The sequence below is a fragment of the Corvus brachyrhynchos genome, unplaced genomic scaffold, assembly GCF_000691975.1.
Source record: "Corvus brachyrhynchos isolate BGI_N302 unplaced genomic scaffold, ASM69197v1 scaffold547, whole genome shotgun sequence".
Lineage (NCBI taxonomy): Eukaryota > Metazoa > Chordata > Aves > Passeriformes > Corvidae > Corvus > Corvus brachyrhynchos.
Genome location: NW_008239104.1, coordinates 820629 through 847151, shown reverse-complemented (window position 1 = coordinate 847151; position 26523 = coordinate 820629). Strand labels below are relative to the sequence as shown.

General features: G+C 44.0%; 2 protein-coding genes across 2 annotated transcripts in view; one reads left to right on the top strand and one right to left on the bottom strand.

Moving 5' to 3' along the window:
* The window catches only part of PSD3 (pleckstrin and Sec7 domain containing 3), a 131843-nt gene extending 107924 nt beyond the window's left edge, over nucleotides 1-23919 (bottom strand). The window contains exon 1 of the mRNA XM_017739348.1: nucleotides 23785-23919. Within this exon, the coding sequence (XP_017594837.1) occupies nucleotides 23785-23904 (120 nt within the window). The 5' untranslated portion in view covers nucleotides 23905-23919. The remainder of the gene's footprint in view (nucleotides 1-23784) is intronic.
* The window catches only part of NIPSNAP3A (nipsnap homolog 3A), a 20230-nt gene continuing 15832 nt past the window's right edge, over nucleotides 22126-26523 (top strand). Inside the window, exon 1 of the mRNA XM_008637685.2 lies at nucleotides 22126-22143. Within this exon, the coding sequence (XP_008635907.2) occupies nucleotides 22141-22143 (3 nt within the window). The 5' untranslated portion in view covers nucleotides 22126-22140. The remainder of the gene's footprint in view (nucleotides 22144-26523) is intronic.

Genomic DNA, 26523 nt, shown 5'->3' with positions numbered 1-26523 from the left:
CTAAGGACCATTCACAAAGAATTGTTAGCTGGGACAGAGAGGTAAAAGCGTCCTTAGGCATGTCTCCACAGCTAAGCCGTACCATGAGGAAGCCTCAGTTTTACATGCTTTTGCATGTGCACAGCTCTGTTTTCCAGAGCTGACTGCCTTCCCCCTCAGCCATACCACCACTGGATGTCAGCTTCCTGACAGCAGGCAACAACCCCCGCACGCTGGCAGCGCCTTTTGGAGGTTTCATTGAGGCTACTGGAGAAACACTGCACTATTGCAAGAAAGCAGAAAAAAGTCTTTAAGAATGCCTGTAAATCACAGTCTACTACGGAGAACTTCACAGCCACATCTGGACCATTTCTAATCCCAGGCTGTGCTTGTTCCATTCTCATTGCTTCACCAACATCTCTAGCAGCAAAAACCACAATTGCCTGTCAGCAGCCAAATTTTAAAACCTTCTCCAGCAAGTTGCAATGTCATGGACAAGTCTTTACAGAATCCTGCATTGAGAGTCGTGCCTCTACTGTCACACCATCCCTGCGTGGCCATGAGCTTAGCAACCTTCACTGCTTTTGGCAGATCATACCAATTGTTCTGAAAAGACTCTGCCTGCTGAGCTTGCCTTAAATCACTTTCTTAAGTAACAGGATTAAATGCAGAAAGCTGGCATTAAAATAAATTTGCTAACTGGTGAAATCCAGTGGACCGACATCACAAGGAGAGTGCAGGTGCCCACAGTAAGACCACTAGCAAGAGCTGTAGTCTTTAATTCCATGTGACCTCATACATCCTATTTGTGTTTTCCTCATACCTCCCCACACTTACGTTTGCAATTCTTGAATTAAAGCATTAGTAAAATAGATTAAAATTCATAAGAACAGGAGCTTTGCATGGCTAAATCTCAGCTGGAGCTGCTAAAACTAAATGCTAGCCAAGGTTTTGAAAGAGAGGAAATCTCAGCCTGGGTTTTAAACTAATTCCTAACTATCAGGAGTTGCAGGGAGATGTATAGAAAGCCAGAGGTGGTGAGGAAAGAAAGGGCTTGTGTGAGACCACGGCCTATAGCTATTTTCCAGCAGAGAAGTCTGGATTTTAGAGAGGGATAACAAAGTCATGTAAGACTTTTCAGCTACAAGAAGGAGGCAAGTAAGAGATTGGCAGAGGTACTTGCAGTGATAAGGGGTCTGGATAAGGCAAAGAACAATCAGTTATTCAGCACCTCTTTTTTTAATGCAACAGCCAGAGGACAACAGAAGAAGGTACTGGAGTCAGCATCACACCAAAGAGGACATGGTTCCTCGTACAATTTGTATTCAAAACCACCAACCTCCTTGCAAAGCAATGTCACAGAAACCAAAATACTGAGGGACATGACGAGGAGGGTGAACAAGCTCAAGGGATACAAATCCCCAACAACATAGAAATCACACCCTTCTCATGAATCTCTAAGCTGAACTCTTCCGGGGCATCTGCCGACCTTCATGACCACACACATGCTCCCAGGCTAAAGCAACCTTGAATCCAAACCAGTGCAGTGAGTCACTATTACCTGCTCACCAGGCTTCAGCATGGCCCTGGACTGGACAGACCTCAGGCAGTACCATCTAGCCAGCTCCTCTTGAGTCCTCACCGAAACATACCCCACAGCCTACCCCACGGATTCACCAAAAGGCACCAGGGCACTGCCGGTTCCCCATGCCATTATTCCCAGCACTACAGGATTTGTTTACTATGAGCAGCCTCACAACAAGCAGTCAGGCTGGAGAGAGCAAAACTGACAGGGTGCAGATACTATCAAAGCTGCTCTCCAGCTCAAAGGCAGACTTCACAGAAGTTCAGTGTCTAAAGAGAGGCTCAGTTCACAAATGAAGCAAAAGAGTTGCTGCTTAGAAAAAAAACCTGTCACTGGAAACAGTGACAAAAAAACCTCAAATTAATGCCTTAGCAGCAGTATCAAGCAGTTGCAGGTAAAATTTGTTTCCAGTCTGGTCACCTTGCTTTATTTAGACCTGCACTTGAGTTTTTCTCCCCTTAAAGAAATGCTTGCTTTGTTGTTTGGTTGAAGTTGTTAGGACGCAGTCAGCTGTTATATAGAATTAAATGTTTTTTATTATGCAAAGGCTGACGCTGTCTGAGCTGTAACTGCATGGCTGTGAACAGCATATTAATTCAAAGTCTGTATGACTATACTTTACCATTAAAAGTCACTCAGCATTTTGTATTTGCCAAGTCAGTGATTTTTGATGCATGCTCTATGGACCTTTGGATGTCTGTGCATTATTTCTAAGGTATGTGTAAGAACCAAAACAAACCCTCTGAGAAGAAGGCTTTAGCTCACTGCTTGAACCACCGCGTTCTTAGACATAACACATAGAGATAACGAAAAACACCCAAAACTTTTATAAAGCCACAGTGCAAGTATTCTTCCCGAGTGATGTCAAAGAGCATTGGGGCAGGAGTGTAATTTAAGAAAAACTGTGCAAATACAGCATCTTTTATCCAGAGAATTCAATGATGCATGTAGTAGACATCTTGCATTTACTGGTTTTGTTCAATCTGTTCCAGTATATTTAGCAAACTGACAGACTGCTTCTCTTCAGTAGGTAATGTGCTTCCATTGTCTTTAGGCATCTCAGATGGCAGAACAATGCTTAGACAGGCTACAGCTCTGCTCTACATGGATTTCTGCTCCATGGAAGCTAACATTTGAATATACCTAAATGCCTCATGAGCCTACCAGAGGTTAGTTCTGTATCTTTAAGCAACTAAATTCTTTCCAAAACTCCAGCCAACATCTGCTGTTCCTTGAAAATTTACAGAGGGCATCCTTACATCCTACAGCCTTTAGCTGCACATTCTTTATGTCCAGCTAAATATATACTGCTTTTAGGGATGGAAGGACAGGGTACTGGGACAGCTCATCCTCAGTTTTCAAATCAATATTATAAACATAGTTTAAGATAGTGTCCCAAAGTGATTAAAATATTGCATTTGTGAATGGTAAAAAAACCAAAACAAAAAAGCAAACCAACAAACAAAAAAACACCCCACACCCAACCATTAGACTATTCTACTACACAAGAGCCACTGGAAGAATTTACATTTGCAAAGCTGTAAAAACCTGGATTTTCTCCGTGGAAGTGCAAACTGCAGAACTACAACACAGCAACAGAGTATGCAAAAAGGAGTATGTATCTACCTCTTAGACATAGCTTATTGATTCTGCATGGTTATTTCATATGACGTATTTAAATTAATTTTACAGCTTTTACCTCAGCATTTTTTTCTGAGCCTTAACTAGATTTAACAGAGTTTTTTGGAACAGAAATTTGACTGAAGTTTGATCTGAGCCATCTTATCTCTGGCACAATTGAGGCACAATTGTGATTCACAACTGAAGTGAGAAAACACATCAACAAATTTTTCCTGATGTGCACGTACTGGGGGACTGAAAACACAGTTGCAAGACCACTTGCTTGCTAAGAAAGTGCACCTTAAGGACTGCAGCATCCTCGGGCAGCTATGGCCCCCGTGAGCAGTCAGGAGCCAACAGGAAGTTTCAGCTGTGGCAGGAAGGCAGAAGACATCAAAGATGTTACATCCCCCACAAGCAGCACAACACAGGCCAGCTGGCACTCGTGTCCCACTGGTGAGGAAGTTAATACCTCTTCTCTTTTCCTCATTATGTCACAGCAAGTCCACAGACAAGACAGCTGATGACAACCAGAACTTGCTGGTACTACAATTTGTTTTCTCTTGAGAAAAGGGCTTCCCTGGCAAGCATTCTTCTGTTAGCACTGACATGCAGACATATCCCAGGCCTAAGTGCATCTTGCCATCACACTTGGCATTCATTCAACCTGGGAGATGCAGTTATTACTCAAATGACACTTCCCATTTGAAAACTGTTGTAAAAAAATAATGAGTACACTTTGGAGGTAAGCCACCTCTTCCACTGTGCCATTTCATGCCAAGAAGAGAAAGCAAGCCCCATTCATCGCTTCTGCAAAAAAGGGAGGCTTGTATTATGTAATCTGTGCCATTTAGGTTGTTTTCTTACTGCTCCTAAACTACTGCATCACAGTTTCAAGACGAGGGCCTCTTTTCAATCACAGAAATATAGAATATGCTGAGTTGGAAGGGACCCATCATGATCATCAAGTCCAGCTCCTGGTCCTGTGCAAGACAGTCTGCTCACCAGGCAGCATAAAGTTGCTGCAGCTATGACATGATGTTCTCAGCAAGCGTGACAGTGACCTGTGCACTTCTGCCCTGGCAGGCCAGCCTCAGAAGCTAGCTCCAGCCTGGTTTCCTTTGGCTTAGTCCAATAGTTGCAACACTGAAAACCTTTTCATGCAGTTAGCAAAGGGAGCCACAGCAAATGCCACACAGTTCCCACAGCCAGCACTGGTGGCTGAAGTACTCAGTGGAGGTGGAAATGCAGTGCTCACGCTCTGATGGACAGCTTGATCCCTGACGGACAGCCTGATCCGGTGCCCAAACAGGTTTTTTTACTTACAGCATCCAGGAAGTACAGTCAATTCAGAAGCCATTCAAGCTTCAAGGGCTAGATAATACCCGAGCTCCTCTGACTCCTGATTCAACCCCATAGCAACCAAGCCCGCACCCAGAGGGCTAGCTCTCACCCCACCCTGCTTTTAAGCACCATCCACAACCTGCCTTGCTCATCTCTGTAATGTAGAGAATAAATGTTTGGATGCATTAGCATCACAGGAGTCTTTGGTCTCAAACAGGAGCTGGCAAAACAGCAAGAAACATATCAGAGCAAGAAGGAGCTGCACTCAGAGAAAGTACCTGGAAACATACTGCAGAAGGATACTTCAAACAGTGCCATTCCTGGGAGGAGTGGAACACTTATATCCCGAATGAAAGTGTCAGGCAGACACTTTGAGCTGGTCTCAAACAGCTTTTTCATCTGACAGAAGAAAATAATTTCTAACACACACACACATCCCCCTGCCTCCCGATTCCATATCACTGTAAACAGAAAAATAAGGACTGGAAATAGTCTCTGTGATCATGGGGTTTGGAGGGCATGAATCCATTTAGAAAGGTATTCAAAAGTTTAAGACACAAACTGCACACGACCTAAATTTATTCATCTGCAGACCCACTTTGCTGTATGGTGACTGTCCAGAGAAGCTCCCTATCACACATCCCCCTTCTCAGCCAACCTTCCAGAGGGAAGGATCCACACACAATTTTACAATCCACCAGGATGCAATGAACCACCCAGGTCCAGGTCACAGAGCAGGTCTGGGTGGGATGGGCAGATCATGAAATCCCTGCTCCACCATCACGGACCATTTGCAAGGAAATGTCCCTTCAAGGACAGGGGGTGGCACATGTCCCTGCTGAGCCCAGGGACTTTTCTTCCACCTTTTCTGGGTGAGCTCAGCAATACTCAAACCAAACAACTCTAACGGCTGCTGCATCCTGGGGATCCTCAGCACTTGCAACGCAGAGCTGATCTGAAGCAGGATACTCTGGATGGTGACTGACTGCCCCAATCTTTGAGTTTTGGCAGCAGTTCACAGGTTTGCCCAGCCTCAGCTGAAGCACAGCAGCTTGGCAGATGGCTCCCCAGTACCCTGGGGACCCATCCACCTAATCTTACTCTGCAGACACTACCCCCTCCCTCCCTTTCTTGGGCTCCCTTCACTAGGCCACTACATTGTGCTACCTCTAAATTATCTTTAAATCAGCACCCAGCAGTACCCCAGCCTCCTGCTCTCTCTTAAGACCCCTGCAAGCAAACAAAGCTTCTCCAAAGAGAAACAGATGCCTCAGAGAAACACATGCCTGAGAAAAATCACTCCAGCTCCCAGGTCTGCCACCTGTCTCTTCATGAAGCAGGAATTGTTTCAAGCAATCAGCTATTGTGCACGCGCAAAGACAGTTTATCAGCCACGGCCAAAGCACCCTTACTTTGCACTGGTGCCCTTGTGTGGTGTACAACTTGGGCTGCCTCAATGCTGAATCTTCCAGAACTCGCCTTAGAACACACACCCGTGTAGACAAGTGCCTCCAGAGATGTTCTGTGGCACTCCCACAGAGAGCCTGCTTCTTCAGCCCACAGGAATCAAACCCCTAATCTTATATCAAAGCTGCAAAATCAATTACCAGACTTCCCTGGTGTGATGGGCAAGAATAGAAAGGACCATGTTGGTGTGGAGGCAGAGAGGGGAAGTACTCTGAAAAACATTCATGTCCTTCAGCTATGCAACTTGACAACAGTAAAGAAAGATTTGCTGAAAAAAAAAGCCGCTAGCATGTTCATTAGGTTCCTCAATGCTCTTTTCCTTCTCACTTTGATGGCACAGAGATCAAATTGAAAACTGGAAATACTAAACAGTAAATCAAACAGTCCGCTTAAGCATGAATAGCACAACAGAACTACTTTCACACAGGTCAGTTGTGCCAGGATTTTCTGTGTGGATTAAGAAGTCCTGATTTTTTTTGTTGTTTCAAGTTTTGAAAACACCAGCATGTACGTTTCTTGGAATTTCTTTTAACATCACCACTACCACAAAGGATGTTCTTACACTCCCCAATGAACCAAGGCTGCAATTGAATGGGAGCATTTGCACAGGGTCTCCTACACGGTTAACCTCACCTCTCTCCCATCAAAAGCATGCCCCAAAACTCTGTCTGTGTAAATCAACAGAGCTAGGACAGATTCACTGAGAGCGTTAAACTGGTAACATCTGCTAAAACACATCAACTAAGGACATGACTGATGAAAAAGCATTTGGAGTAGAAAGGGGCTTCTTTCTACTAGCTAAATGAGAAAGGCTTGGATGACTCTCAGCAGTCTACTACAATTGCTTCAAACACTGGGTGTGCAACCTCCAGTTTCATTACAAATACTGCATTTTACTTTCTCTCTGTGTTAATGACACTAGGCACAGACAGAATTAAAGTGTGACTGAAGCTACAAAACTAATAGTACTTGTAGTTGCCTATTACACACCCAAATCACTTCAATAACACATACGTGCGGCTTCGCCTGACAATATACTAACTGGACCCTGTGGGAGCCAGGTAATTGCTGTTTATAGCATGGAAATACTCATCTATATGGGAGTTAGCAACTTCAGTGGGTTTGTGTGAAGTTCAGACTCATTACAACTGCATGTTTATGCTCCCATTAAGAAATGTAGCTCCAGTTCCCAGGAACAAGGATGAAGATAGCACCTCAACTGCACAGGAGCATGCTTGTGTAGTTTAATATTCTACAGTTTTACACTTTTGGTGAAATCATCTCAACTCCACTCCTGCCCTGAAATCGCAATGCTACTACTCAGCCAAAGGCTGACTTTTCTGATAACGTCTTGTTTAATTCAAGAATTTGGCTAGATCAAGAGAGTTTGTCAGTGCAGCAACAGAGCTGATGTGTTACACACACAAGTTACTTGGAGACACAAGCAAAACCAACTGCACGACATGCAAGCTGGGGGTCCCAGCCCTGAGGTGCGTGTCCCAGTGCAGCTTCACTAGTGCAGTTGGTGTCTCTCGGGATCTAGCAGTAATGAGCACAGAAGTGGGCTCCGAGCTTTTTCCCCTTATGGCACTGTGAAAAGGATCCAAAAAAAAAAAAAAAAAAGGAAAAATAAATTAAGAGAGAAAAAGAAAAACAATAAAAGGGAAGAGGGAAACGGATAAGGGAAGAAGGAAAAGAAAAAGGGTAAGAAAAAGGAAATAGAAAGAAAAAAAATAAAGAGGAAAAAAAGGAAAAAAATCACACAGAAAAACAACAGACAGAGAATGAATCACAGACTGAGTCTGGAATTGACATCTGACTGCCATATTATTATTACTGGCACCAAGCATCTGCAGTGGCAAACAATAGCTTCTTACGATTTGTAATGATCTCAGTAAGTACAGTGATGGAGATGCCTTCCCTCAAATGCAGTGCAAACAACTCCCACTGGCACCAAATACTGCACGGCACGGCCAGCTGAAAGGGCTCAGACAGAAACTGCTGTCCTAGGCTGCAGCCCTGGGTTAGGTAACAGACACTTCTGTTGCAACAAACACAAAGACAGCATTTAGTAGTCCCTCCTCCAGGGAGCAGAGTGCACCACGTGCTCCTCGAAAAGATTTAAAAAAAAAAAAGAATTATTTCAGGATTAGCAAAGCAGTAGAGTGAAAAGCAGAACGCAGACCGCGTGCCCGCAGCAGTGGCGCTGGGCAGGAGCACGTCCAAAGCCCGCGGGGGCTGGGACATGCCGTACTCTGCTCCTAAATCCCCTCAGTGCGGCTCGCAGTTGCTAGGGGGAAAAAAAAAAAAAAGAAGAACAAAAAAAGAAACAGCAGAAGCCCTTGCCAGCCCTGGGGCTTTCTCTTTCAGTCCGACTTCAAAAAGCAGAAGAGCGCAGATGTCTTCGGAGTAACCCCATCTGAACACTCGGAACTGATTTTCCACTTTTGTTTTTTTCACAGTTCGCTGGAAGCTCTCTTGCGTCGTGAGGTTTTAGAGCACTCAGCCACATCATTAGAATTTCTCTAACTAGGACCTCTGCGCATTCTTCTTTGAAATAAAAATGAGGTTTCCCTGTCAAAAGCTGTGCTTTGGAAAATACCCCCCAAATCTCATTAGCCCATTAGAGGAGTTAACTGCACAAGTAGCTGGCAGACTGCATAAAGGATGCCAGTTTCTGTAGGTTCAGTATATTTGTGTTTTGTTCAGCAGCAGCTGAAAACTTCTTTGGTTTTAACCCATCAAAATTGAGGATAGGCTTTCTGGAACAATCTCCGAGGACCAGGAGTCACTGAACACACTGTATGTTTACTTCATCCTGAGCATGGGTAAAAACAGCTGTGTGTTAGGTAGGAAAGGTTGTTTTCTAATGCCGTGCTCTTCTGAAAGGCTTTGGACAGTGCTGGCGGTAGAAACGCGTCCCATGAAGTCACTGACGTAAGTGTACCACACCCAGACAAAGCAGCACCTCTGTGGCTGAGGGGACAGTGTAGCCCTGCCTTATTCCCCACTGGCCTCACAGCTCAGTGCCAGAGCCACGCTCCCTGCCAGCCGTGGGCAATCTCAGCCTTTCTACAGCCCCATGGCAAAAAACAAATCCATTTCTGGCAGGATAAAAGTAAGTCCAGGCATAATGTGTGAAGCACCCTGGCCTGAAGCTTTCCGTGTTTGGCAATAAGACAGGAGTAGCAGCACCATCTCTGGACGCTTCCAACTTGTCTGGGAGCTCATTCAGCAGCACCTCCTCATGCTCTTCCCAACAGGGCTGTGGCATGCAGAGTCCACACTGCTTCTCCTAACCTGAACCTACTCTTTCTCACCACTTCCAGCTCCACACTTACCCAAGCAGTAATGCTCCTGCTTTACACCCACATCACCCAGCAGCAGGCTACACCACCTCCGTCATGTGGGTGCCTCAGTGGTGTACACCGTATTTTTTTTCCCTTTCCCTCCACCTCCCCCTCTCCCCATCCTAAGCCTTTCTCCTACTCCCCAGCACCACAGGCTGTCTTTATCCATCCCAGGAGCAGCACAGGATCTGCCCCCTGCCCTGCTCAGCAGCACTCCAATCCAGTTGTTTCTGTCCTCTGGGAACAGGTGGGTGAAAACCTGTCTTTCCATCCTGTGAAAGAGCTGGCACAGGTCCCAAAGAGGTCCCAGTGATGCAGCTCTTCCGTGCCCATCGTCTGTGGCCGGATTGCCAGGCAGGGCTGGATGATGTGCTGAAGGGCTTCACCCCTCTCCCCCAGCCACAGCTGTGATGCCAAACATGTCTCAGCCCCGCCAGGGTTTTGTCCCATCTGTCAGGCAACCTTGAGGTCCCGGGAGCCGGTGTGGGGGCACAGGCTGCAGATTCCCCATCTGTGCCACATCTGAGCTGGCTAATGCAGCGGAAAAAGAAACCACCCAGCGCCTGGGTCTCCAAGGAGTTGATGCACTCTGCCTGCCTCTTCCCTGACAGGCTGAGGTCATGCGACTGCAGGCCAGGGGCAGCTGGGAGCAAAAGCAGGATGGGAGTGGGGGGCTGGTGATGTCCCTTGCAAGGCACATCCCCCTGCCCTGGGCACCTAGGTGGAGGATGCAGCCACTGCACTCCAGTTCGGAGCTTTTTCCCCCTTATTTGTGTTCAGAAAAATTTGACCTTTTCTCTCTCATCCAGGCATCTGGCCTGAGTTACCCAGACATTTAGGCTGCCAGGAATATGCTCTGTGCTGAAAGACTGGGAAAGGAGAGCATTTGCCAGTCTGGGGCAGGGTGATCCTGCTATATGGGCATCTAGCTGTTGGTTAGCTTCACTGCAAGGAAAGTGATGGGGTCCTGACACTGGCACAAACTGGCGTTTCTACACACTGATCATTGTTTTCTGCAGAAGGGTCATATTAAATCCTAAAACATTTCTGTGAATGGAAAATCATGCAAATGTGGTGGGTTTAGTACATTTGTGAAGGAAATCTGTATTTTTAGTCCAAAGGCTTGATATAAGTTTCCAGGTAAAAAAATCTAAAAGTCACCAAAAGCTGACACAAAACCTGGCAGCTTGACAGTAGTTATGAGCTACATATCACAGTTAGAGAGCACTCTTAATCACTTAAGAATTTAGTTTTGAGCGTACAGAATGTGTTTTTACACAACCCAAATAGAAATAAAAAAAATCCAAAAACACAAACAGGCATTCAGCCAGTGTGAAGATGGCAAACAGTCAAGTCCAGCCTGTGCAGTGGCTAAGCTGCCCTGAATTCCCCAGCCATGGGCAGTGATAGGGAGCAGGGAGCCAACACTGGGCAGGTGACATGCCTGTGCATGGGTGCTGGGCTGAGGTTGAGCAGGGCATGGGAAATGGGAGACAGTCTCAGAAGCTGATGGCTGCGGCAGATAGAAGTGTGAAAGCACCATGAGGGACAGCTGGATCTCACTCAGCTTGGGTAAGGGGGATTTGTGTGAGAAGTGGCCAAACTGCAAAGGCAGTTGCTGGGGGTATTTTGGGGAGCGGAGCTTGCAAGGCCAACAGTGCTCTAGTAATGCTAAACTGAGATTGCCCAGGTAACAGTATTGAAAATACCAAGTTTGGGTATGCCCAGTAGCAAAATTGGTACCCAGGGCAAAAAAGTAGTTGTGGTGGACTACTTGTTTGCAAAGAGCCTTGAGCAGAAAACAGGAGATCAATAAACAGGAAAATGGGTAAGACAGGCAGTGTCAAGGACTGCCAAGGTATGCTTGTCAAGCAAGCCCACACTTGACCACCAGAGTGGGAACAGGACAGCAAACCAAACCTGTTTTTCTGACTCTAACAGATGGGTCAAACCTGCTTCTGGTCACAATACAGGCTCATAGGGTGCTTTCTCTCATCAACAGGGCAGCACACAGTTGGATGCATGGATTGAGAATTGCCGTGTCAGTGCCTGCTCCAGCCAGATGGCACCAATCTCTTCCCACCACTTTCTAAGACAACTTAATTGTCTGGTTTAAAAATTCACAGCTGAAAATACCCTACCTCACTACCCCACCACATAATGAAAAAAAAATAAGAAGGAAAACCAAAAAAGGAGTGTATCAAAATCAGTGTTCTGCAAAGAGTAACCAATGCATAAATTCTGTAATTTTTTGCCCATAAAGTTCTTGTCTTGCTCATTATGCTCCTCTTACAGGGAAGTCGTACAGGAAACTCGCTTCCAAATAATCTTTCCTTATTCAAAAGGCAGAAAACCACAAGTAAACAATCATTCAGGTACTTACAGAAAATTTCTCAGGACATTGCATTTCAATTCAAAGAGACTGTCTTTTGTCTTGAGGGAGAAGAAGGCTAGCGATATAAAAAAATAATAATATCATTTAAAAAACCTAACCAGAAACACCACTATCTACAGATGGAAAGACTGAGTTAATCATTTATTGGATTTTCCTGTGTGTGTCTGGGTTTTCTGGACACAGCTGGGAAAACATTTTTTTTTCTTGTTTTACTCAGAAAAACATAGTCACCATCACAACCATTTTTTTCTGAATTAAGGGTGGAAAAGAAGCTGCAACAGCACAAGGGGAACAACAAACTTGGAGGTGAGGCGCAGACTAATAAAAACTGGGCATGTATAAAGATGGTAACCTTCCTATTATTTCTTAAAAACAGTCAGGTATAAATCCTTGTACTGAGTCTCAGGGTGACAGCCACAGCATGGAATTGGCCAGTGAGCACACTGGCTAGTTAGCCAGCTTCACTGCGAGAAGGCGCATACTGCAAGCCACGCCAGTATCACCATTCTTCACTTGGCTTTTTCCTCACAGGTTTTCAAGTTTGTTTGGCCTTATACCCAGAGCTCTGGGAAACTTCCCTCTTATGGATTAACTAACTCTTGTCCTGCTCCTTCCCTCATGGACAATTCTCTAGTCTTGCTATGCCCAGGAAAAAATCCTGAGGTATCACTCCCTCCTCCATCTGATATGTTCAATGGGAGGGAAGGAAATGACCAACATTCCCTGTCTGGGGAGCCCTGTAACTGGCCAGAATAGACCATTTGATGGGAAATCGCAAACATTTGTTATTCCATCCATCAGAGTATGGGGATCTCCAATTTTATATTTATTTCTAAAACCAGGGACTTCACAGCACCTCCCCTGCTGAGTCTTTAGAAATCTCCTTATTAGCCCAGGTCAAACACAGAAGAACACAGAAAATCCTGCTTTTTATCCCTGCTTTGGAAGGTTCTTGGTTACCTCATGGTCTCAGCTGTCACCTCCTCTCTTATTCTTAACCCTTGCTTTTCCCCATGTCTCTCAATACTGTCTCTTTGGCCTTCTCTTTAGAAAGGGCTGCAGGGTCCTGAAATCAGCCCATCTGTAGTGGGTGCAACCTTCTGAGCAGGCTGCCATCCCCTCCCCAACAACCAACCACAGCTCCTGCATGTTCCTGAGGAACTGATGAGCCCACAGTAGAGACAGGTCATTAAATCTCTTCCTTGCCAATTCCCTCCAAAAGTGGCAGCCCAATGCAGCAATCATGGTGTAACCTAGGGACCCTACTAAAAGTTTGCCAGAGTGAAGACCATGAGGAAGGGTCCCAGCCAGACTGATGTTGGCCATGTTCTTCCCAAGCATCTCCAAAAGTGACAGAGAAATAGTCAGCTGTTCCTGGGCTACCAAGTCCTGCTCCTGCTACTTCCCAGCACTAAGGGTACAACCTGGCCTTCTCTCTGGATGGGGGAAAGCCCTCCATCCTGCTCATGACAGGCAAGCAGGAGGCCAGGTCTAGGAGTTCAGGATATTCCAGCAAGGGGAATGCCAGCAGCGGAGGCAGGGAAAAGGAAATTTCAGCCAGTTCCCAGGAGCTCAGTGTTGTTTCTCTGTCTGGATCTGTGCCACATTAGATCATTAGATGGAGGTTTCTAGGGATCAAATCTTTCCCTTCCCCCAATTTGCTGCATAAACGGTAAAGAACAGAATCATGTTTTGGTGTATTTACAATGTCATCCATATGGCAAGAATAGATTTGGCCTTGGGAGAATATGAGGGAAGGGTTCTTTCATTGTGTCACAGTTTAAGACCAGATGGAAATTAAGCACCATGCAGCTGCTCATTCAACCTCCTCCCCTCTCCTCCCTCACCCCAGTGGAATGGGAAGGAGAACCAAAGTAAAACTTGTATGTTGAGATAAGAACAGTTTAATAGTGAAAATAAAGTAAAATAAAATAATAATGGTAAATAATAACAATGATAATTAAAAAAAAAAAAAGCAAGCCATGCACAGTGCAATTGCTCACCACCCACTGACTGAGCCAGACCTCCCCTTCCTGAAACCAGATCCTCCGCCCTTCCAGGTAACTCCCCCCAGTTCATATACCGGGCATGACGTTCGGTGGTGCGGAACATCCCTTTGGCCAGTTCGGGTCACCTGTCCCGGCCATGCTCCCTCCCAGTTTCCTTTGCACACCGCCTCCCTGGCAGAGCATGAGACAAGGGAAAAATAGTATTTGACTTGGGATAAACATGACTTAGCAAAAACCAAAACATCCGTGTGTTATCAACACCATTCTCACTCTGAATCAAAAAAACAGGTCTCTAACAGCTACTGAGGAGATTAACTCTGCCCTAGCTTAACCGCCTTGTACTACAGAGTATGCATCACACCAGAATCATCAGCTCCACAAGTCAGTCTGGCATGCACATCTCCTCAGATCTTTCCCAATGGATACAGTGCCTAGCAGAAAAGCAAGGGGATAATGTAAGGAAAGAGAGACCTTTCTTTCTCAGGTTGAAGGAGCCAACCATATGCTCATCTGCTGCATCAGATTATCAAAGGCCATCTCAAAATAAGTGAAAAACCTGTGCCTAAGCATGGCTACTCTTAGGAGTCTTCCACTCAGGGCCCCATCTGCCCTAGACTCACTGATTCCTTCTACCGTCCCTACTTTGTGCCTGCATTTGATAACCAGATGGATTCATTAGCAAAGTAGTCCATCTAGACTATCAGCCACAAGAGAAAAGAATGTTTTGCATAAATATCAGCAATGATGTTCAAAAGTGCACCCAAACACAAGGTGAGGAGATAGTGTATTTGAGCAGAAGAGAAATGCTCCAGGTGGTCTTTTACCCTCCTGAACAATATGTGTGATTCTACAGAGCATTATTCTTTCTACAGAAACCTTAGCTGGTCTCACAGAAATCTTTCTGGTCTTGACCTCCAAAAGGAGATGCCAAATACTGTAACTGTATGGTATGCTATCATCAAGGGAAGCATACATTTCAAGCCAAGATATGGTGGCTTTGTGGTTTTGGCTTCCTTAGACCCTCACATACTCCTGTTGAGTCTCCTCTACAGTTTTGCCTTTTTCATTAGGGTCTTCTTTATCCTGCTACAGATGGTTCAGAGGACTGAGACTGCACATCAGATACAAAGTCAGTGAGACACGAGGGGAAAAGAACATTTATTCAATGGCCTTTTTTTGGTAGGGTAGATAGCAGCTTTTTATAGGACTATCAGCACCTGGAAAACCCAAGTCAGAGAAGGACTGTTGCAGCTACAGTTGGGGGTTCCACTGACATGCAACAAGCAGGCTTCAGAGCTGGGCGAACATCAGGCACATCACCCCACTCTCCTCCCCAAAATGAGATAATTATGGCCTGTAACTTTGGCATGTTCATACAGCAGCCTCTGGCTGAAATGCTGCAGTCAAAAACAGAAACAACATTGCTCTGAAGAAGAGTACTAGCAGGATTGCTTCCTCTGCTTAAACAAATCTGCAATGGGTGTCAACAGCAGAGAGCTGGAAATGGATGGGCACATCCACATCCCTCCCCAGCTCTGCCCAGGCAGTGAGCACCCATCAGTCGCAAACAGCAGGTGGAAAGTTAAATGGGGACAAGCCCATTTCACTGGGACAGAGTGAGCCTAGCCAGTGTGAACAGATCATTACTGCCTTTGGTCAGAACTGGTAGGTCTCAGCTGGCAGGTCTCTCAGCAGATTTTCTAAACAGAGGAAAACACCATTCCTTCCCACAGAGAACAGGAGCCAGAACTGAAAAAGACACAAGACAGAAGTATAGTGTGTCCAGCCAGAGTGTGACACCAGAGACAGCCACTCTTCTGGTGCAGCACCATGGTAACAGCCTGCTATGCAGTGGGCTGTATCACCAAGCATGGGGAATATGGTGTTTTCTTCTTCTGTGGCTGGTTTCTTGGGGCAGCTTGCCACACAAGGCTGCTGCACAGCCTACTGGGCTAATATCAGGCTGGAAGTGTCACATGAAGGGATGGAAAGACTTAAGAGAGCAACAGCCCCAAGGTGCCTGGGAGGACAGAGCAAGAAGGGAAGCTTTGCATCAAGAGGCAGGGAGCATATGCCTGGCATCACACACTGAAGATGTGGATAGAAAACTGGCTACCAGGGGAAGACTCCCGTCCTCTCTTCTCATGTAAATCTGCAATTTCTTGCTCTTTTCCAAAGTCAGACACCAGACCTCCTTTCAAACTTTTCACCTCTCTTTCTTCCCTCCCCAAAAATCAACATCAGCATGCATCTTCTAAATGTCCACTGTCTCCCATACCACCTAATTTCTTCACAACCAAACTCTATCTCTTACTCCTCACAGCCCTGGCTTCCCACAGCACCTAAACCCATATCCCTGCACTGGAGCTTTCAGTCCCCCTGCTCTCTGCTCTGTGGCACTGCTGCCCTATCGGCAAAGAGTCCCAGCCTCACTGCCATACATCCCAACACTCACGCTCCCTATCTCCTTAGCAATCATTTATCTTATTAATATTGTTCTTTTCCCAGCTAATTGTTAATTACCACCCTGCCCATGGCCTGGAGCCGATACTTCATCAATGAGATGGGGGCACAAACTTGACATTTCGTATTACTTGAAGCAGCAGGAAAGATGTAGGAAGTTCCTACCTGCCCCACTCTCATTCCTTCCTACCGTTTGGCCAAATGCCACATTTAACCAGGCTCACCCTTTGCAGACAGAATGCTCTAGCCAAGTAGCATAATTTTGCATTCGAATTTTTTTTCCACTTTTTTCCCCTCAAATTAATTGCTGTTACCACCTTTGCTCCCCCTACTCTTTGCCTCAGCCTTACTCTTCCATCAGCAACTGGGTAAAGCAGCTCTCACCTGCTCCTGTGCTACAGCCCTCAGCATTAGTTTTCACCATTTGCATACACCTTCCTCTGCACCCTAGATGCCTGTTCTAAAAGCCAGAGTGGCTTTTATCTGAAAAGAGATTGTCAGCTATCTCTTCTTTCCCCTTATTTCCAGAAAATTCTCACCAGGAATGCTGAAGTCATGAAATGGACAATGCAATGCTCTAGAACGGAGAATCAATTTCCTCCAAAGCAGGTTTTACCTGAACAACCAAGGGTGTTGGTGGGCCTTGCCTGTCATTTTTCACTCACCATCACTATGTGGATCCAGCGCCTACAGGTGGAACAGATGTGCTGCTCCTGACTTCCTCAAATCCAAAAATCCTTATTTGTTTTGTTTCCAAAAACCTGATTTTTTTAATCCACTGCCATATTGACTTCTTAGAATTCCATCAAGCCAGCTTTACAACTCCCTAATTATCTCAAGTTCAAATCCAACTCAAAAATCAGCCCAAGGAAAAAAACCTGCTCAATTCCACAAGTATGCAGTCCAATCCTTCACAATTCTTTTCCATTTATATATATTTTAATTAGAATGGTATATTTTTGATAGCTGGTGCAGAAGCAACATGCTGTTTTCTTCCCTTTCCTTGATGTCAGAAATATTCTCTTCTGGCTTGAAGAACTTTCTGGATTCCTGTTTTCTGAGAGAAGCAGAAGATGAAGAAGTATGTATGGTGATGAAGTGATAACTGAGACAGTTGTGGGAGATACAAGCTTTGTTCAAAGCCTGCTGGAAACGATGGAAAGCTATCACTGCCTGCCTCGGCCTTTGGAGTCTCTCTTGGTTCTTCCCAAACTTCAGATTTTCAATGGCTGTCTTAAAAGTAAATTTTTAGTCTGATTCTGATCCTACTGAGCACATTCAGCCTTCACTGCCTTAAGTACTAGTGGCAAACAGTCATCTGTGCTCAGGATAAAGCTAGTGTTTTCAAGGACAGGACAAGCAATTCCTAATTATAGTTTTTCATACTGGTAGACTTGTCTGAAGTCCAGGGTGCACGCACATGAATTAATCCTCCTACACCACTTGTCAAAAATGCAAGCCCTAGCAATCTGACTTCTCAGATGAAACAACCAAGGCAGAGAAATTAAATGACCTGATCAAATCACAGATGCAAGTGAGTGTTACACTCAATACGAAAAGGCTGCTCTTTGCATGGCAATAAACCAAATGTCTCTCGGCCGCCTCTCAGTCTCTACTAGACATACGGTTCAGTCCCACTGCAGGTAGTCATATACATGAAATTAGACAGACACACCACTACTTTATAAATCCAGGACCCAAAGATGTCAGATTCACATTCATCTTTTTAGCTGGTCACGAACTGTGTTGAATGCATCTACTACATTTGAAGTGGCCACAAAATAGCCAGCCAGCCTAGCTGCCTCAGGAGTGAGCTGTGTGGAATGAGACATCAAGGAAGGCCTGAATTTCCGCAGGTTGCCTGGGCTTGTTGGAACTGGATGGAAAAAGAAGAGAATGGTATTCCTGAGGCACTCAGGTTTGTCCCTCCATCCCCCTGCTGGAATGGGGAAAGTCTTTCAATCAATGAGCTCAGATTAATAAACCTGACTCACACCTTGGATTTGAGTTTGAAAGGATTTTCTCAATTGGATGGAAGATTGTTGTGTCTCTTTGCAAGTGAGTATTTGTAAATGTGTTAGTGGCCCTCTTGATACCACGAGAAGATCACTGTTTTCTGTAGGTAAAATATAAAGGCTCAGCTTTTCCAAAGAACTCATCCGGCAGTTCTTTAGACACACCTATGAAAGGCAAACAGATTTGCACTGGATGTTAGCAAAAGCAGAGTACAATGGAAAATCCTTCTACTTCCCATTATGGGAATGTGATTATTGCTAAAGTAACTTGCTTAAGTAATGGCTTTGATCTCTAAAGAAAACAAATACTGCAGGCTTTTGATGACACACAACTACCAAATCATCTGGTGGCATGACAGGAATCCTTTTTGCATTTCCTGCATTCTCCCTGCATTTCCTGCAGGGAATGCATTTTTTGAATGGAACATGTATATCACAAAGGTAATGTTTGTATTGAGGCTATGGACCTCAAGCCATGCAGCTGCACTTGATGCAGCCTGAGGATTTTCAAATACCTCACCAAGGGTCTCTTCTGGATATGAAATATTCAAATACATGGAAAGACTCATTATGCTATGTGCACTGAGGTAACCTGGCAAAAAGAAATTGTCAAAGGTCTTTTATACTCTTCAGGAAGCCGTGTTTGAAATTAATAAAGCCAGAAGATCTCTGGGATCCAAGGAATACTTAACAAGACTTTGCAAGAGTTAGACTCCAGCATTTTAATCCGGCTAAAGTGTGTGGCTGGAGATCTAGCAGAGGAAGGTAGTGGAAGTGAACAGAGGGACACAATCCGTCTCAACAGCCATTAAAATCATGGCTTTTCCTACAGATCAGAGCCCATAGAAGATCTGGCAGATTATAGTATTCACACCACACAACTCTGCCTACAACTAATGGGTCTCAAGCCCCCAAGATCTTCTCTAAGACAAGACAAATCACTAGTCAAAAACTCCCTTTAGGTACTGGAATAATCCTTAGGATATGGCACTATGTATTTCAAATCAGATTGCAGTGATAGACTGGACAACTATGGGGAAAACTCATATGGACTGGAGGATGAAAGCCACCCTGAAAATGAACACAGTGGAATGCTTTCAAAGACTAGAGCATATTGCAGTAAATGAGGTACAGTACAGACCACCCAAAACTGTTAATGTCAGTACTGTGTACCCCATGAGAAATCAAAATGTGGAGAACGCTTAATAGCAAAGTAGTAAGACCAAAGTGAACCAAAAAGTTCACAGTTCAATCTAAGCAATATTTTTTTAGAAGTCGATGTTCGACTTCTAACATGTCAATGAATCATGTGGCAAGGAAGCTAATAAAGGTGCCCTGGAAGGAAATACTTTGTACTGAGGTTCTGTGGTTCCCCTCTTGTCATATCCTGAGACCCATTGCCTTAGCTCCTCTCTCTAGTCCCAAAAGAAGGCAACATCACAGATGGGACCAGTCCCAGTCTTTCTGTACTCAGTCCTGCCCTTCAGCCACAAGGGTGTCTTCATCTCCTTTACCCACAGTCTGCTGAAGCTGTACTGAGAGCAGTGCTGAACACTGAATCACAATCACATCAGCCTGGACAGGGAATTTATATTCATCAAAGATATAAATAAAAATACTATAAATATTAAAACATAAACATATTTCTATTGTGCGACCCAAGGAGTCTGCTGGATTTGTCACCCATGGTTTTTAGGTGCAGGCTTTCTCTTGAGTGCCTAACTTGACCAACACACAAGCAGCAAAAATTTGATTAAACAGTTCTTATTTTAGCTGAGTTTTCTAAGAAAACAAAAGCTTATGGGGTTATGGTACCTGTTATCTGTTTGTTCATCTGTCTGCTTCCCATAGCATCTTTTGAACTGGTTAGCTAATTTCAAACAAATGTAGGACAGAGGTCTCAGGGAAAATTAATTTAATGGAACTTTATTTATGCTCGTTCCAAGACAAATATAGGGAGAAGTACATCTCTTTGGGCAGCACTCAGCATTGGCCAGTAATTCACTCATCTAGGCACTTTTTTTCCCTGCCAAAGGTATCTACCAGGACACAAATGGGAGATGGGAAATACTAACAGTAGTGCATGATATATGCCCAGAAGAGTGAATCTGCAGGAAGAGAGACTTCACAAAATGTTGTACTCATTGTTACCATTGGCAGAAGTTCCCTGTGATACTTGTGCCCTGCCAGCAGGCAAACAAGGCCATAGTTTGGTGATTCAACACTAACAACACAATTTGTCCCTTTCAAATCCTGCCTGCTCTAACTAGAGGATTCCTTCATTCTCTTTGCTAGCAGAGGGAAGAGCTCCTGGTTACCAAAGGGCAGCTCTTTGGTGAACACCTGAGTTGCTGCCCCAACATCACAGACAGGGAAGGAATAATGAAAAGATCAGCAGAGCCGAGTTATGGCACAGCATTCACCATTGTTCATCCTTCCCCAAGTGTGCAACGATCCCAGAAAGAAATTCTGCATGGCATACAGGGGGCAGAGCTGCATTGCAATGTTTAATCTTAAGGCATCTTTGATTGATTTGGTAGTCACTCAAGATGTAGAAGGCTCAGTGAAAAAGGACTACTGCTCTTGGCAGTAGTTGCCTGTTATCAAACCACTGTAAAAATCTTTAGGTATAAATACAAGTTACTTTCTCACAGACATTCACGTTATCTTAGACAAGATGTATGGGGGGAACCTAGAAAGTCAAGTAGTTGAAAAATGTCACAACCTTCTTTAGTCAGGAAAGAAAAGGCTACAAGACAGTAAGCATTACAGAATATGAGGGTGATTAGCAGGGATGGTAATACATGTGTAAATTACTCAGCATTTGGTCAAAGTGGTGACCAAGGTTTTACAAAATGGTATTTTTCCCCCCGAAATGTCAAATAATGCCTCAGAGTAGGGGGCAGAGGTAGGGGGCTAGGTGCAGACTGAGGGGTATCTTAAGATTGTTTTCCCATTGCCCTTGCAAGCTGCATGGGCCTTGTACATCTCATGGAGTGTTACTCTAGTCCATATTTCATAGGCTAAAGATGCTAATCTAGCCCATACCAGCTGTGTGAATGCATGAACACCATATTAACCATCCCTATTATTTTTCGGCCTGAATATCCTTCTTTCTCCCATGTAATCTTTTCAAATGTGTCACTATCTTAACAAGTGGAAAACATCTAATCTAAATTTCCCTTCCTGTAATTTCAGCCAGCTGCATTTATCTTATCCAGCAGAGAGAACAGATAATACTTTTCTCTCCTGAAGCACTCCTGTAATTACATGAACAAGGATCGTATGACCCCCAAGTTACCTCTTCTTTAAATTAAAACAACCCTGGCTTTTGTTCAGCATTCCTTGTAAGCCCTGCTGCCTGTGTAACTTGTTTATATGGAGACAGGCCTAGCAGCCAGATAAAGCATAAATGCAACAGTCTACCTTCTCATTAGACCTGAGCAGTGATTACTGAAGCTACCTGTCACCAAGTGTGAAAAAAATGTTCTGGGCTTGTAGACTATAAATTTTTTGGGACATGGAGCTAGAAATACCCAGATTCAAACTCAGGTTCTGCTGCTGCCAGTCTGTCTGACCCTGGGCAAATTGAATCCCAGTTCACAGCTCCTTCACTTGACAGACAGGTCTAGAAATAACAACTTGCTTTACTTAGCAAAGGATGGCCAAAGTAATATAAAGCTGGAGATTGTGCAGATGTTGTAACTTGTGGTGGAAGAGCTCACTGTTGTGACAGTCTTCCAGGTAGACAGGTGTCCTCTCTTAGAAGTTATTTTAATTTTTTTTTTCTAAAATATTCCAGGTGTTTTTAAAAATCAAAGTTCTTCTAGAGGACTTCATCAAACTGTTAGGATATCAGTAGCTTCCAAGTAAACCTGGGGAAGTTCAGGACTTCAGAATACCAGGAACCCCCATGGTAAGTATTGATATTTGAAGCTCTCCAAGTGAATGATTAAACCAATTTGCCTAACATTGCTGTGACCCATGTGTTTCCCAATGTCAAGTCATCCAAGCCTACTAGGAGGATTCTCTCTACAGTAGGTGTATTCCTTCCTACAAGTTCCTCCTTCCTACCAGTTGATTACAAGTAACAGAATCCTTTCCAGTGTAGGCTGTTGGATTTTTATTTCACTGTAGGAGAGATCTACATGGAATCACTAAAAACACTTACCGGTGAGACTTTTTCTCCAGACTGGAACTTCCCATAAAATCATCTTCCCTTAGTAGTGCTAGCTGAGAGACTCTGTATCAAAGCTTCATACATGTTTCCTAACTTACAACAAGAAGGATTTTATTTGTTCTGGGTTTAATACATTAAATTCTGAGAGATGTCTCTGCAGGAGCACCATTTCAGAGCATTCACAGAGAGCACCATTTCAGAGCATTTTCTGAAATAGTGCGGGCATATTAAAGGACACCAATGTGGTTTAACTCTTTATTGAAAGAATGTGTCCCACATGGGTAGATGTAAGCAAGCAAAAAGAAGTCTGTATTTTTTTGTGAAAGGGAGTGGGCACTGATGTAAGTTAACAATGCCCAGGTGAGCCAAGCCCACTTGCAAACATTCTTCACATTGCACGTCCACTTATTGCACTACAGCCACTCCTGTGTGATAGCAGGAGTGCTGAGGTGTAATCTCACAGCTCCTCTGCCTAATACACTCTAGGGATTGCTTTGAGGAGCATGGTGGCAGAACTTGTCTGTTCTGCTCCCAGTCTCCGTCCTCTTAGCCCATTGATTTATTTAACTGAGCTATACCCAGCTCAACATGTTTAAACCTGTGTTAACCATAGCTCACTCACAGGTAGATGAAGTAGTTCAGCCTTCAGCTCTGCCCATTGCATAAGGATCCAGATCAGAAGGACAGGGCTGGCACCATGCTGGATAGATGCTGAGGTAGCTGACAAGTACTGCTGCAAATTTGCCCTGTGTGATTGGCACCAACCTGGAGCTCATTACCCTAACGATCAGCCTCCTGAATTTTGGTAGGAGACATTGTATAACAGGGAACCTCTCATCTTGTAATACCAAGAAAAGCAAGTTTTTTAAGGCTTGAGGGAAGAGCAACCAAGGCAGAAACAGACTCCTATTATCAGTGCTCATTTCAATGCAACTTCAGGCAAAGGAAGCCTTGAAAGAGGTTATTTACAGAGAGTGGAAGAAGGATTAACTTTTCCAGGCAAGGGGGACAAGGCTGTTTTTCTACAAGATAGGTATATTTACTTAAGCAATGTATCAATAATTAGAAGAGGTGAGCTTCTGCAGTTATTAAGCCTTGCTTAGAAATCTCACTTGTTATTTTTGGCTTTTCATTTTTGAAAAATCTTCTCGGACTTTAGCCCAAACTCAGGAGCTGAATTAGGGCAGAGTAGCTTGCTCACAACAAAAGAGTAACATGGCTTGCTGCCTCTAACCCTAAGGAGGCCAACTACAGCCATCAGGGAGTTCCTTTCATTAACACAGGCATTGGGACAGTATCATAAGTATTATTACTGGTATTACAGCAGGTCACAGATAAAGAGACAAAGAACAAAATACCTAGAAATTAGATGCTTACTGTGTGGCAGCATTGGTGGATCTCCACCCAGGTGGATGAGTCCCCGCAGTAAATCAGCAGTGCTGTCTTTAGGCTTGGGGCAGTGCAAGGGTCAGTCACACGCCCGCACACACTTGTCATGCCTGTAGAGGACTGTGTCTTTTCTCCACCTATGGGCTGGGCCTGGCATGACACTGCAAGTTAAGAAAGGGCTTTCTCTAGTCAGCTGCCTTACACTGGACTCTCTCTTCCTTTATAAAAATCTGATGCAATGGGTATTTTTGCTTGTCTCCTCTATCACATAAGGCCTCAGAAAGATTAGGAGGTTAGGGGGCACAATATTGTTCCTCAGCTGAAACCATGCAGGATTTCTCCAGGTTAGATATGGCCAGGCCTCTGTGTAGAAGACAGAAAACACAGGCCCAAGGAATGCCCTAAAATAATGATCTCTGCTACCTGGCTTTACCTGCTTTCATACAAGAGATGTTAGAGCCTGGTATAAAGCAATATTTATCTCCCATCTTACACTCACTTCTCTTCAAGAAAACATGGTTTCAGAATGATGTCCAGGTGTAGGAAAGACAAACTACTTGTTGGTATAACTGCCTTGTTAAGGTTTAAGGCTTGACATGCTTCAGTGATCTCAGAGCTAGTGGGAGGTTGACAAAGCTTGGGGAGAAGGATGTACTGCTGATAGTGGACAAAAACAAAGCAGAATTTATGTGCCACAAGGACTTTTGGCAGAACTCCTAAGATAAGGAAGAAACTAGTAAAGCAAACACAGCAACTGTGCTGAGCCCAGCTCCAGCTGGGTAAAACTTAATTCTGGCAGAGGGAGACTGGGATCACTGACTCACAGCCCACCAACTAAAGAAACCCACCAACTCAAAAGAAGAGAAAATCTGCACATGTGGACTAATTGTTATGACAAATGAGATAATAATTTAACCAGTAGAAGGTATAATGCTAATTAATAAGGCAACTGTGTAACTTGTAGCCAATGAACCGTGATTTCTTTGTTTGCTAAAATGTATACATGGTGTAAAATTTTGATGACTGGGGAGCCAGCCTTTTGTGGGTTACCACCTAGCTCATACTTTGCACAAACTAGAATAAAGAAACAGAAATACCTTGTCTCAGTGTGTAAATCGGTGCTGCATTCAAGATAAGAAGAATACAAGTGCAACTTGACTAAATCCTAGAGAAAAATCTCACTCTCCACTTCCAGAAGAGAGCCTGTCATACACAAAAAGGAGACGCAAATAAGCCTGTAGAGAGTTTTAACTAAGGAGAGAGGATCTGGGTGATTTATCAGCATCCTTTAAGGCCTCAATTTTATTAGAGAAAATGTTAATTGAGCTAGTTAGTACCTGTGAAGTAAAAAGTCAACCCAGCTAGGTCTTCCTTGTGTAAGCCTCCATCTCATGTTGAATCCTTTTAGTGCTCTTTGTAGTAAAGACCTTCTAGTTCTCAGCTGCATTGTGCTTTAAATATCTACAGCGTCAGAAGCTACCTTATGTCACCCCATCTGTGAAGACATGCAAACAGAGCATTCATTTTTTTCCCAATTAACTAAAAATGGATTTACTAAAAGGAATATTTCACTCTCAACTTTTAAAAATATAATCTGCAAAGCCCAAGTAGATATTCTGAGAGAAACGACTGCAATTAGAGTGGTCAAGTAATAGGCATAAACAATTAATAGTTTTAAAATATTGTAATATTTTTGGCCTGTTGACAGGGAAGAGCTTTTTTAATATATATATAATTCAGAAGTTTTGAATAAAACTATTTGTACAAAAACAAATGGAGGATTTCAGTGTGCATGTTGTCTTTAATATGTCCTTCTTCTGGAATCATTAAACTTTTACAGATTTCCCAGGAAATAAAAAGAAAGGAAAAATCCATTAATGAAGTGTGTAAGAAACAGACCTTCTAAAAAAAGAACCGGGAACATATGTGAATGTTTTCTTTTGAGCTTAATTCTAATGGACATAGTGGCCTGCTACCAGGTTTGTGCTTGTAGTGGTTTGGTCCAAAATACTCATTACTGTTTATCTGCTGTGAGATAAGAATTAGGAGAAATGCAAAGCAGGCACCAAACTTGAAAGAATATAAAGAAGTTTATTAACAGACCTAAAAGAGGGAAAAAAAAATTATACCACCTTCAGAACTCTCCTTCCTCCCCCCACCTTCCTCCCTTCTCCCACTGACAATGTAAAAAGACAACCCTTAAGATGTTCAGTCTGTTTACCACTTCCATAATAACCTTGTTCAGTCCATTTAGAAAGAGAAGTCTCTTCTTGCTCATGCTATGAAAACATTATCACAACGAGACAGCCGCCCACTTCCAAATATTGTGCAGTCCATTTAGGAAGAGGAGTCTCTCTGCCTGCGTGTGAGTCCTTTCCCCCGACTTGCAGCTTTTCCCGCAACTGCTTTCGAGGGTCCACTCTTGAAGTTTTTTGGGGTACAATTTTAAGGTTGAGCCGTTCAGAAACAAAAACAGAGGCCCTTCTCCTTCCCTGGGAGCAAAGGGTCTTCATCATCTTCATCGTTAGGACTATCTCTGGGAGCATCTCTAGGAACTGAGGTTTTCTCCTTTCCCATTTGGAGCAAAAGTCCTCATCTGGTTCATCTCTAGGGACTGAGGTTTTCTCCTTTCCCGTTTGGAGCAAAAGTCCTCATCTGGTTCATCTCTAGGGACTGAGGTTTTCTCCTTTCCCGTTTGGAGCAAAAGTCCTCATCTGGTCCATCTCT